Source organism: Propithecus coquereli, unplaced genomic scaffold, assembly GCF_000956105.1.
Source record: "Propithecus coquereli isolate 6110/MARCELLA unplaced genomic scaffold, Pcoq_1.0 Scaffold30, whole genome shotgun sequence".
Lineage (NCBI taxonomy): Eukaryota > Metazoa > Chordata > Mammalia > Primates > Indriidae > Propithecus > Propithecus coquereli.
The window spans coordinates 3,762,867-3,774,626 of record NW_012148619.1 but is presented as its reverse complement, the minus strand read 5'-3'; the positions used below and the strand labels follow the sequence as shown (position 1 = coordinate 3,774,626).

The 11,760-nt window shown below is 35.7% G+C and overlaps 1 protein-coding gene across 1 annotated transcript in view; it reads left to right on the top strand.

Moving 5' to 3' along the window:
• The window catches only part of HIPK3 (homeodomain interacting protein kinase 3), a 132,019-nt gene that overhangs the window by 96,219 nt on the left and 24,040 nt on the right, over positions 1-11,760 (top strand). Inside the window, exon 3 of the mRNA XM_012649546.1 lies at positions 7,205-7,328. Coding sequence (XP_012505000.1) covers positions 7,205-7,328 — 124 coding nt within the window. The remainder of the gene's footprint in view (positions 1-7,204; positions 7,329-11,760) is intronic.

Genomic DNA, 11,760 nt, shown 5'->3' with positions numbered 1-11,760 from the left:
GGGGGGAGGGGGAGGGCAAGGGCAACATGCATAACCTAAACATTTGTACCCCCATAATATGCTGAAATAAAAAAAAAAAGAGTCAGTGAGAGTTGCTGATAAACGTTTGAAGTGAGAGAAGGAAGAGAGTCAAATTTGATTCTCACAGGTTTGGGGCCTGAGAAACGAAAAGGATAGAATTTTCATTTACTGAGATGGAAAAGGCTGGAGGAGAAGTGAGTTTGCGGGGAATTAGGGATTCTTTTTGAACGTGTTCAGTTTGGGATGGCTAATAAACATTCAAGAAGAGGCATTGAGTAAACAATTGGTTACGTAAGTCTGGAGTTTAGTAGAGAGGCCTGGGTTGGAGATGCACATTTGGGAGTCTTAAGATTAGATGTGATATTTAAAACTGTGATTGAATGAGGGATCACATAAGGGAAGTGAATGCAGTTAGAGAAGATAGACTAAGCCTTAGGACATCCCAGAATTTAAAAGATGGGAAGATAAAATGAAACTAGCAAAGGAATCTGAGGTTATGCTAGTCAACTGAGGAGAACAAAGAGTTCTGGAATTCAAGGTTGTCCTTAATGCAGGAGAGCATAATCAGCTGTGTTAAATGCTGCAAGTCAAGTAAATTGAGGATGTGGCAATGAAATGGCCGATGGTAACCTTAACGAATGCTATTTTGTTGGAATGATAGGGTAATGAAAACCCAGTGATTGAGTTCAAGATGGGTAGAATTGGAGGCAGCTTGTATAAACAGTGCTTTCAAGAAGGATTGGTGTAAATGGGAACAGAAAAAGGGGGGTGAAGGCTGAAGGAGGATGTGTAATCAAGAGTTTTTTCCTTTTTCAAGATGGGAGATATGGAATTGTCCTATAAGTGGGAGATATCAGTGATGAGAGACAGTGGGAAATTGGTAGAGTGATGTATTTCAATAAGCGAGCCACAGATGCCTTAGATAGAAGCATTACATTTTACACACATTCTTTTACTTAGTCCTTTAGGTAATCTTCTGATTATGTAAGGGTCAGTAAAGCCCTGTTTTAAAAATGGAAATACTAAGGCTCAGGTATATTATTTGCTATTAGCGGGGAGAGCTGCGTGTTTACTTATGAGTACTTGAAATCTAGCTCTATTGAGGTGATTTTCATTTTTAAAATCAATGCTTCCTTGCCAGCCTCTAATATTTGTCTTCCTAGAACTTTCCTTTATAGATTCTCAATTTTTTAGTACTACTATAGCATAAAGTTCTTGTGAAATTCACCCAAAGGGAATTGCACCCTTGATCCGTGTTTTTTTATATTGGATTGCCAGTATATGGACAAGAGGTTCTTACTGTGCCCTAGAGGTTTAATGAGTGAATAGCACAAGATTAGTTCAATCAGAAAGGCCGTTGCATTGAACAAAGTAGAAAAATCAATAGTTCCTTTAAATAGTACCCACTTTTCCCTTTTGGATATGTATTACATAAAGACATCTTCCTGAATTAGCCAGTTGTATCTGAGGCAATACTTTTTCTTTGTGTAAACCCTCTCTGCTTTTACCTTCTTCAGCACTGGAGTATAGTCTTGTTCAGTAGCCTGGTGAGCTGATGTGGCTTCTCTTGGTTAACTTCTCATTTTTCATAATAACCAAAAAATGGAAATAACCCACATGTCCAGCACTTGATGAATGGATAAATAAAGTGTATGCAGTGGAATATTATTCAGCAGTAAAAATAAATGAAGTACTGATACATGCTATAACATGGTTGAACATTGAAAACATTATGCCAAGTGAAAAAAGCCAGTCACGAAAGACCACACATTATATGATTTCATTCATATGAAATGTCCAGAATAAGCAAATCTATGGAGACAGAAAGTGAATTTGTAGTAGCTTAGAGATAGGGGCATTTGGGAGAAATGGGGAGTGACTTCTAATGGATATAGCTTCTTTTGGGGTGTTGAAAATGTTCTAAAATTGATTATGGTGATGGTTATACAATTCTGTAAATATACTAAAAGCTATTGAACTGTACCACCTAAATGGGTGAATTTTACGGTATGTGAATTACATTTCAATACATTTCTGTTATTTTAAAAACACCTTCCACACCTGCCTCTACCTCAGAGAAGAGTGTTCAGGTTTTAGTAGTTTATATTTATTGAGTTTACCATTTGTTCATCTTTTCCAAGTTTGTGCTGCATTTCTTGGTATCTCATGGCTGTCAAAATTAGAAGAATGTGGCTATAACTTGTATAGTAGGAGTATTGTCACAAGAAGGATGGCTGTACTTCTCAGTCTTTTTTTTTTGAGATAGACTCTTGCTGTTTCTGGGGTTAGAGTGCAGTGGCGTCAGTCTAGCTCACTGCAACCTGCGCTCAAGTGATTCTCCTGCCTCAGCCTCCTGAGTAGCTGAGACCACAGGCACTGTGCCATGACACCTGGCTCATTTTTCTATTTTTAGTAGAGATGGGGTTTTGCTCTTGCTCAGGCTGATCTCGAACTCCTCAGCTCAAGAGATCCTTCCTCCTCAGCCTCCCAGAGTGCTAGGATTACAGGCGTGAGCCACTGCGCCTGGCTGCATTTTCTTCTGATAAATGTGAATTGTAAAATGAAATACAAAAGCTTTTGGAAAGCTAGTTATGGCAGCCATGGAATTGTGCCACTCAGATACCCTCCCCATTAAAAAGTGGACAAAAGAAATGAACAGACATTTTTCAAAAGAAGGTATACAAATGGCCGATAGGCATGTGAAAAAATACTCAACCTTGCTAATCAGAAATGCAAATTAAAACCACAATGAGATATCATCTCACACTAGTGTCAGAATGGCTATTATTAAAAAGACAAAAAAAAATAACAGATGTTGGCAAGGATGTGGAGAAAAGGGAACTCTTAAACACTGCTGGTGGGAATATAAATTAGTATAACCTGTATGGAAAACAGTATGGAGATTTCTCAAAGAACTGAAAAATAGAACTACCATTCAATCCAGCAGTCCCACTTCTGGGTATCTACCCAAAGGAAAAGAAATCATTATATCAAAAAGATGCCTGCACTTGTATGTTTATCGCAGCACTATTCACAATAGCAAAGATATGGAATCAACTTAAGTATCCATCAGTGGATGATTGGGTAAAGAAAAAGTGGCATGTATACACCGTGGAATACTGTTCAGTCATAAAAAAAGAATGAAATATCATGTCTTTTGCAGCAACATGGATGGAACTGGAGGCCATTATCTTACATGAAACAAGTCAGACACAGAAAGACAAATACCACATGTTCTCACTTGTAAATGGAAGCTAAATAATGTGTATACATGGACATAGAGAGTGGAATGATGGACAATGGGGACTTGGAAGGATAGGAGGTGGGAGGGGATAGATGATGAGAAATTACTTAATGGACACAATGTATGTTTTCCAGGTGATGGATACCCTAAAATTCCTGACTTCCCCACTATTCAATCTAGGCATGTAACAAAATTATACTTATACCCTGTAAATTTATACAAATTAAAAAAACAAAAGCCTCCTATATGGAGCAGCTGACTGAGAGCCTCCAGCTGCTGCACCTTCAGATATACTGTGGTGCTCAGGCTGAGGCCACACTTCCTTTGGGCCCCTCCCATCTCTTGATCAGACATCGTGGCTGCACTAGAGCTGGGCTATTCTTGCTTGATGGTGGGCTCCTCAAACAGGTAATTTTTGCTTAGAAACTCCATATTGGCCCAACCAAGACTTTCTCATAACTGCACTGCTGACCGAGTTTCTTCTACCCAATTTCTCCTTTGTTTCTCTCCTTCTGCAGATATCAGACCCACTTGAGGTCTGAGGGCTCTCCTCACCTGCTCCTGCTTCCTCCTCTCCCTGTATCCTTCACAGACATCTTCCCCAATAAATTTCTGGCACATCAATTTGCTTCTCATAGGATCTGAACTGACATGCAATAAAAGATAATGAATTTGTATGAAACTTTCAGTTAAAATTCTTTTGTATTTTAAAATGAGAAATTTGAGTTTGTTTCTGCAAATATAACTTTCATATCTTAGGTTTTTTTTATGTTTGAAGTGGCTATGTGCAATTCCTGAATATATTTGTAAAAATATTGCTATATTCATGTTAGCATCAGTTAGAAACTTGGTTCATTCATTAAATGGTAGCAAATGGCAGAAGGGATTTGTTGCTCTTTGATTGGCAGAAACTCATTTCTTACTGTCAGTGTAATTCAAATAATTTCAGTCTCTTTAAATTGTGTATCTTATTTGCTATCATTCTGTTACTTTTCTTTCATTGACAAATTGATATTGAATATTTCTACACTAACAAATTTCAAATCCTATGAAGAATTTTTTATATTTTTCAAAATAATCATAAAGCTTTCATTCACACAATGATAACCCTATTAGTCTTAATAATTTTTCTCTACCATTCAGATTAGTACATGATAAATAGTAATAGTAAATCTCTTTTGTACGCTACACTTTTGAAACTGTCTTTTTGCTTTGAATCTTTTTAGGGTAGGTTAATATATACCCTTCATGAACTTGTGTCCAGTCTCTTTCTTTTGCCTAGACTTCTCTACTTCAAGGTCTAGTCCAAACACAGACTTGATGCTGGTGCTTTCCTTTGTGTGACCCACTATGTTGGAATGATTTATTTGAGAAATGTTTACTGAGTGCATCTTCTTTTCTAGGTTCTAGGTATACAGTGGTGACCAAAAAGGGAGATTTCCCTCTTCTCTAGCTACTTTTGTACAACATTGTAGTATATAGGATTAATACTTAGTGTAACTTATTTCTTTTCTTCCTTCTACAACATGTTTTAGCACTTGATTATATCTGAATATATTAATGATTCATGTGTATACATCCATACAGACATATAAATATTTTATCAAAAGAATGGAAGCCTTTTATAACTATGTTTTAGAGGTCTTTTATACCTGATAGCATATCCCCATAGCTCTTAATTGTTTCCAACAAATGTTTGTGGGCTGATTAAGGGTCTACTGAATCTTAACTATTAATTATAGCAGAGACCACCAGGAGTACAAGATTTACTGGGTAGATCCCAAATCTATGGTAGAAAACAGCTTGTTCATTGTCTTTTGAATTTATTCTGTCAGAAGAGTTTTGGGGAGGAAATGGAATGGTCTTCCAGTTGATCTGACTTCTTGGGTCTAGGGCTTTGGTTCTCAACTTTGACTATATGTTGAAACCATCCTGGGAGCTTTAAAAAAATACTGATTCCTAAATCCCGTCCCTAGGGTTTCTGAATCAATTGGTATAGGGTGTGGCCAGGACCAAGTGATTGTGAAGTACAGCCAAGATTGAGAATGCTTTAGGAGATTAGTGACAACCAGTCTCAGTTAAGAAATCAGCAGAAGGCTTATTCTGCTTAACCATAGATAATATATGAACTGAGAGGGCCTGGGAATCAACCTAGTAGTAATGAGGACCCATAGCTCCCTGATCTTTGATTCAATGTACTATTCTACCCTAAAAGAACCAGGGATCCTCGGAGAAATGGCTGCTTCTAGGGCTGGAGCAGGGAAAGAACAAGATGAGCTTGGAATATCTTGCTGTGTCAGAAAGAAAAGGAATCAAAGAATGGTGGGGAAAAGTCAAAAGAACATAAAAGTTTGAGGGAGTTCTGACCAGTCAAATCTGGGAAAATTTGAGAATCAAATAAGTATAGCAATGGATTATAACCCATTGAATAAAACAGGAATCCATTAATCTGTACTCATACAGGTAAATAAACTAATACATTAAAAGTTTGATAAGGAATGGATTATTTATGTAGTTTCAAACTGAAATCCCACAAAATGCTTAGTTACAAAGGGAAAAGAAGGAACTTAGCGGAAAAATCTAGCAGATGCCATAATCCAATGATCAAAGTGAAGATTATTAGTAATGGAGCGTATCAATTGTGTGCCACCTGATAAGGCACAATGAGAAAACAACATCACTTCTGTGATATTCCTCTCAATAAGATTTATAACCTGAATCTACTTATAAAGAAACAGCAGACAAACCCATACTGAGGGACATTTTTTACAAATAACTAGCCTGTAATATTTTATGCAAACGTCATGGAAATCAAGGCAAGACTAAGGAACTATTCCATATCAAAAAAGACTGAAAGAGATATGACAGCTAAATGCAATGCATGATTCTGAGTTGGATCCTTTTGCCAAAAAGGACGTTATTGGTATAATTGGCCAAACTTGAACGGAGTCTGAGCCTTATATGGTAGAGATGTATTGGTGTTCATTTCCTGCTTTTGATGATTATGTCATTGTTATGTAGGAGCGTATTCTTATTTTTAGGGAATACAAAGTATATGGTAATTGGGCAAATTATTCTCAAGTAGTTTAGGAAAAACATGCTTGTACTCTTGCAACTTCTCTGTAAGATTGAGATTTTTTAAAAATTAAACATACACACATGAACACACAACTCTAGGATAATTAGGATATATGACTCCTTTGGAATTACACAGCTGTACATGGAACCTCTCTGAGGATGTGAATCTTCTCATGTGAAAGTTATGTAAAGTAGCAACATAATTTATCTGAGAATGATATATTTTATGGAGCACAGTTTCCAAATAACCAATCCCCCTTTAAATGCTAAAATGGTTTTTAACCGTTTTATTGTATCCTATACTCTTCTGCCTTTTGAAACAGAATACATTGAGCTTGGTTTTGTCTCTTTGGATGACTAATGGTTCCAGTTAGGTAAATATTTATTATTGTGTTCTGAAATAATATCTAGGTCTAGTTTCACTTTTAGCCTTTGGGGTTTTTGTTTTGTTTTGGTCTTATCTCTCAATGTCTGGTTTTCAGTTCTGTTGATGTTATAGTGCATGTTTTTAATAGTTTGCCAGTTCTCTTTCTAATGTGTTATTTCTAACCTGCTATAGTCTCAAAAACAAGATCTATATTTTTTTCTTTTTTTTAAAAAAAAGTCATGTTAATAAAACTCTGTAAGGGAAAAGGGATTACTATGAAGAGTCTTCATCCTAGCAATGTACTCATAGCACCTTTTTCAGATCATTTCAGGATTATGGCTAGGTTTCAGAGAGTTTTGAAATAGTGAAGAGTTACTATAAATACAAGGTGATTACTTTGTCATTTTACTAACTTTTATTAGAATGACAGATAAAATTAGGTAATTTTAAAGAAAAAAACACTCTGATTTTTTTTTTTTTTTTTTAAATTTCAGAGCTCCAGAGATTATATTGGGGTTGCCGTTTTGTGAAGCCATAGATATGTGGTCATTGGGATGTGTGATTGCAGAACTATTCCTTGGATGGCCGCTCTACCCAGGAGCCTTGGAATATGATCAGGTAACAAACAGAACTATCATGGTAATCTAGTAGAGTTGGTAGAAAGTAAAATATAGTCATAGACTAAAAGGAATGCGTGGCCCCAGGTGTAAAATACATGTGAAAATGTATTCATGTGAAAAGTATTTTGAACGTAAAGTGGCAAAACTGGAGATCTTGCAGAGTTTAAGTTCAAAATCTCAAAATTAGTACTTTTGAAAACTTTTATAATGATGAAGTAAATTTTCATAAACAAAGTTATAATCTAAAGGCTCACAACCAGTTTTGTAAAATTCTTGAGAGAATTTTTTGTATCTCATTTTATACTATGGACATGCAAAGAGCTGGATTGTATCCATTTAATTAATTGAGCTTTGCTTGGGTTACAAACTTTGAGGGTGTATGAAATGTCAGCCCCTCCCAAGAAATAAAAGCTCCTAAAAGGCATTATAACTTTTGGTCTTAAAACCAACAACCATTATTGGTGTTAAGTACCTCAGTCACTTGAACCCTTTTCAGTCTTTTCAGCTGTTTTTGAATGTTGCTGAAAGTCACCTTTAGCACTGCTTAATGATTCTCAGTAAAATCTAGCAAATTACCTCATTAAACACATTTTTCATGGTAGTTTTCAGATATGTTCATTAGCCTCTCTAAACTATTAGATAATGTTGTTTGCTATTGTCTTGATTTTTAATACCAAGATTCTCTTTGGAGAAATTGCCATCTTATCCATTATTCTGTGTCTCCCTTATTCTGTGTCTCCCTTATTAGAGAAATACATGCTCAACTCATTTTAATAGAAAATTTCAGTCAAAATCAATAAAGTGGTTACATTAATTTTCTCATTTTCTTGGCTTATAGTGGATAAATGTAATTTTTATTTAGATGATATTTAACTTTTAAGCAAGAAAATAATAGAAAATAGAACATTTTAAAGCACACATAACAATCATTTATGTTATACCTTTATTCTGATTTTTCAGGGCTGTTTTCTATATTAAAAAGAATAAGAGAGGTAATTAGTTTGACTTTAAATGTTCCTGAGATGATTCTAAAAATCATTTAATATTAATTATTAAATTAGATGTTATCATTAACTTTATTTTTAACATAGGTACAAACTTTATTTTGAAAAGAAGAAAAAAATGTGGATTCAGGACTGTTTCATAAAATGGAGAAAATCTATGAAATCTATGCATATTTCAAAACAAAATTTCTGTTACTTAAATTAGCATCTGTCATTATGACAGCTGCAAACCATTCCCAAAGCTTCTCGTCTTTATATGGGATCCAAGCCAGCCCATTAGTCAGTATAAGGTAGAAATTCCTCTCCATGATGCCAGCAAAGGGATATCATTTAACTGAGGAAATTCAACAAATACTTACTGAACATCTGTTGCAAGACCTGAGCCAGACTTTTTGGAGGATACAGAGATAGTACATCGCTCCTTTAAAACTCTACAAAACAGTCACTGATTAAAAGTTGAATCAGAATACAGATGTTTTATTGAAAGTGGGTGGCACAGATGATGGACATTACCAACTCCCCTTACCTTGGTTTATATTTCCTAAAGTCATAATATATAAATATAAATACATATCAGGAAGATATGTGTGTATATGTGTATATATAGTCATGCATCACTTAACGATGGGGACACATTCTGAGAAATGTGTCATCAGGTGATTTCATCATAGTGTGACCATCATAGAGTGTACTTACACAAACCTGGATGGGATAGCCTGCTACACACCTAGGCTGTGTTGCGTAACCTATTGCTCCTAGGCTACAAGCCTGCGCAGCATATTACTGTACTGAAAACTGTAGGTTCATTGACTTTAATCTCTTATCTTCCAATGACTTTCTACCCATGAACCTCTTCTTTTAAGTCAGGTTTTCTATATTCTCTACTTTCTCTCCTTCATGTTCAGAATACCTCTTAAAATATAAGTTCTGTGAAATTTTCCATATATCTTGGCTTCCTTCAGCTTTTTATCCAACTACTAACTTGGATACGGATGCTAGACTATTGCTAGTTCTGAAAGAGTGGGTAATCTAATCTGAGAGTCTCATAAGCTCTTAGCTGCTGAAGTACTGAGGCACCAGTCAAATGTTGGAAATATACCCTTGGCTTTGCAGATTACAATTTATGGCGTGCATAGTACCCTAGAGCAGGACACCATCTAGTGGCAATTTCAAGTTGATTTGCTGTTATACTCTGGATTTGGATTTCATAATTCTAATCTTAGACAACTGATGTCCAAGAACTGAAAGGACCCCGGAGATCATCTAATTACTACACCCTCCCATTTTATAAAGGAGAAAATTGAAGCCCAGAAAAATGAATTGACTTGTCATAAGTCACAATAGTAATGTTAAAAATAAAGCTCTGACCAAAACCCAATTTTTCTAAAATCTATAATAGATGGTTTAGCTTCTAAGGTCAGATGAGATCAGGCACGTTCAAGGTTGTATGGCCACAGACTGTAATAGATGGTTTAAAAACAAAACTGTAGAGAAGGTGTTGTCTGATCCAGATTAACAATATTTTCAGGCTGGGCACAGTGGCTCATGCCTATAATCTTAACACTCTAGAAGGCTGAGGCAGGAGGATTGCCTGAGGTCAGGAGTTTGAGACCAGCCTGAGGAAGACATCATCTCCACAAAAAATCGAAAAAATTAGTCAGGCGTGGTGGTGAGTGCCTGTAGTTCCAGCTACTCGGGAGACTAAGGCAGGAGGATCGCTTGAGCCCAGGAGTTTGAGGTTGCAGTGAGCTATGATTGTGCCACTGCATTGCAGCCTGGGTGACAGAGTGAGACTCTGTCTCAAAACAAAACAGAACAAAACAAAATTTTCAGAATGTATATTACTATAATTCCAAAGAGTTTTTGAAAAGTCATTAGCATATAAGATCAATAGTTGCACAGTATTGATTCAGTTATTTTCCAAAATAAATGAATCTAAATAGGACTGATGTGGGCATCCTTGTTTTGGTTCCAGTCTTAGACTTTATACTCATTTTCAAGTGTGATGTTTGCTAGGCTTTGATAAATGTCTATTTTCAAGATAAGGGAGCTCCCCTCTAGTCCTAATTTTCTAAGGTTTTTTTTTTTTTTTTTTAAACCTAACTTGGTTTGGGACTTTCAGATTTATTTTGCACCCATTAAAATGTTCACGTAAGTTTTTTAGAACTTATTAATGTGTTTGATTTTCCCCCATCTCCCTACATTATGATCACCTAATTTAGGATGTAAAAGGGCCACCAGTAGGGTATGCATCTTTCTGTTATCTCTTCCCTATTCCAGTAATCAGCTGCCTAGATATAATTGATACCTCAATTGAGGAATTGGTACTTTTAAAAAAATTTTCTTTTTTGCCTTACAGTGGCAGTGCAGTAGGCAATAATAATATTAAGTAATTAATACTTACTGAATTCTTTTGTGTGCCAGAATTATTAACACTTTACATTAACTCATTTAATACTTACAACAACCCTATGAGATACATACTGCTATTGCCTGTGTTTTATAGATGAGGAAAGTAGGGTCCAGGGACGTTAAATAACTTGCCTAAGAATCTGAACACAGGCAGTCTAAATCTAGAAGCTATTAACAGTGGACTACTTCTGCACTAACCTACGAATATTGGTAGTCCCCAGGCACTGTGGGAGAAGAGTTAAAAGGGCCCAAGTAAACCCTGCCCTGCCTGTCTCCCTTCTCTGGCACTGGCCCTCTTCTGGACTCCACTCCTACTCTGCAGCTGCCAATCTGCTGTCACTTGAAGGAGTTCACAGTCTACTTCTTTTGGTGTTCTATCCCCAGGATTGGGTTCTAGGAAAGGAGCCAGCAACCCATGCTAGTTTATTGTTTTGTCTTACGGTAATATTTTGTACAAATATATATCTCAGAGTTTGTCTTGTATAAGATATTCTTTCTGCTTTTCTTTTATTAACAACATTGCCTTCAACAACAGGAATGCTTTTATATTATAAATGTATTAGTATTATTTATAAAGAGAGGAAGCCTAGTCAATTTGGAAAATTCAGTTTAACCTGAACACACAATTCTGTATTTTAAACTTCTAGTAATAGGTTCAAAATAATATAAATCTAAAATTGGCAGAACCAAAATGAGAAACAGGCAAACTCACAATCATAATTAGAGATTTTAGCATATTTTAGTAATTGATAGAACAGATGGGAAAAATTCAATAAGAATATAGAAGATTTGAATGCATAATTAACCAAGTTTACCTAACGACACAGATAAAGCACACTACACTATACCCCAAACTGCAGAATGCATGCTTCTCAAGTATATGTGGACCATTTACTAAAATAAAGATTTCTTATGAAATATTTATAACTTTCTTATTGATATATCTTATGTCTAATCTTAACCTTCTAGTACAATGTAGATTGTTTTTTGTGTTTACAAAGTAGATGAAAAAGA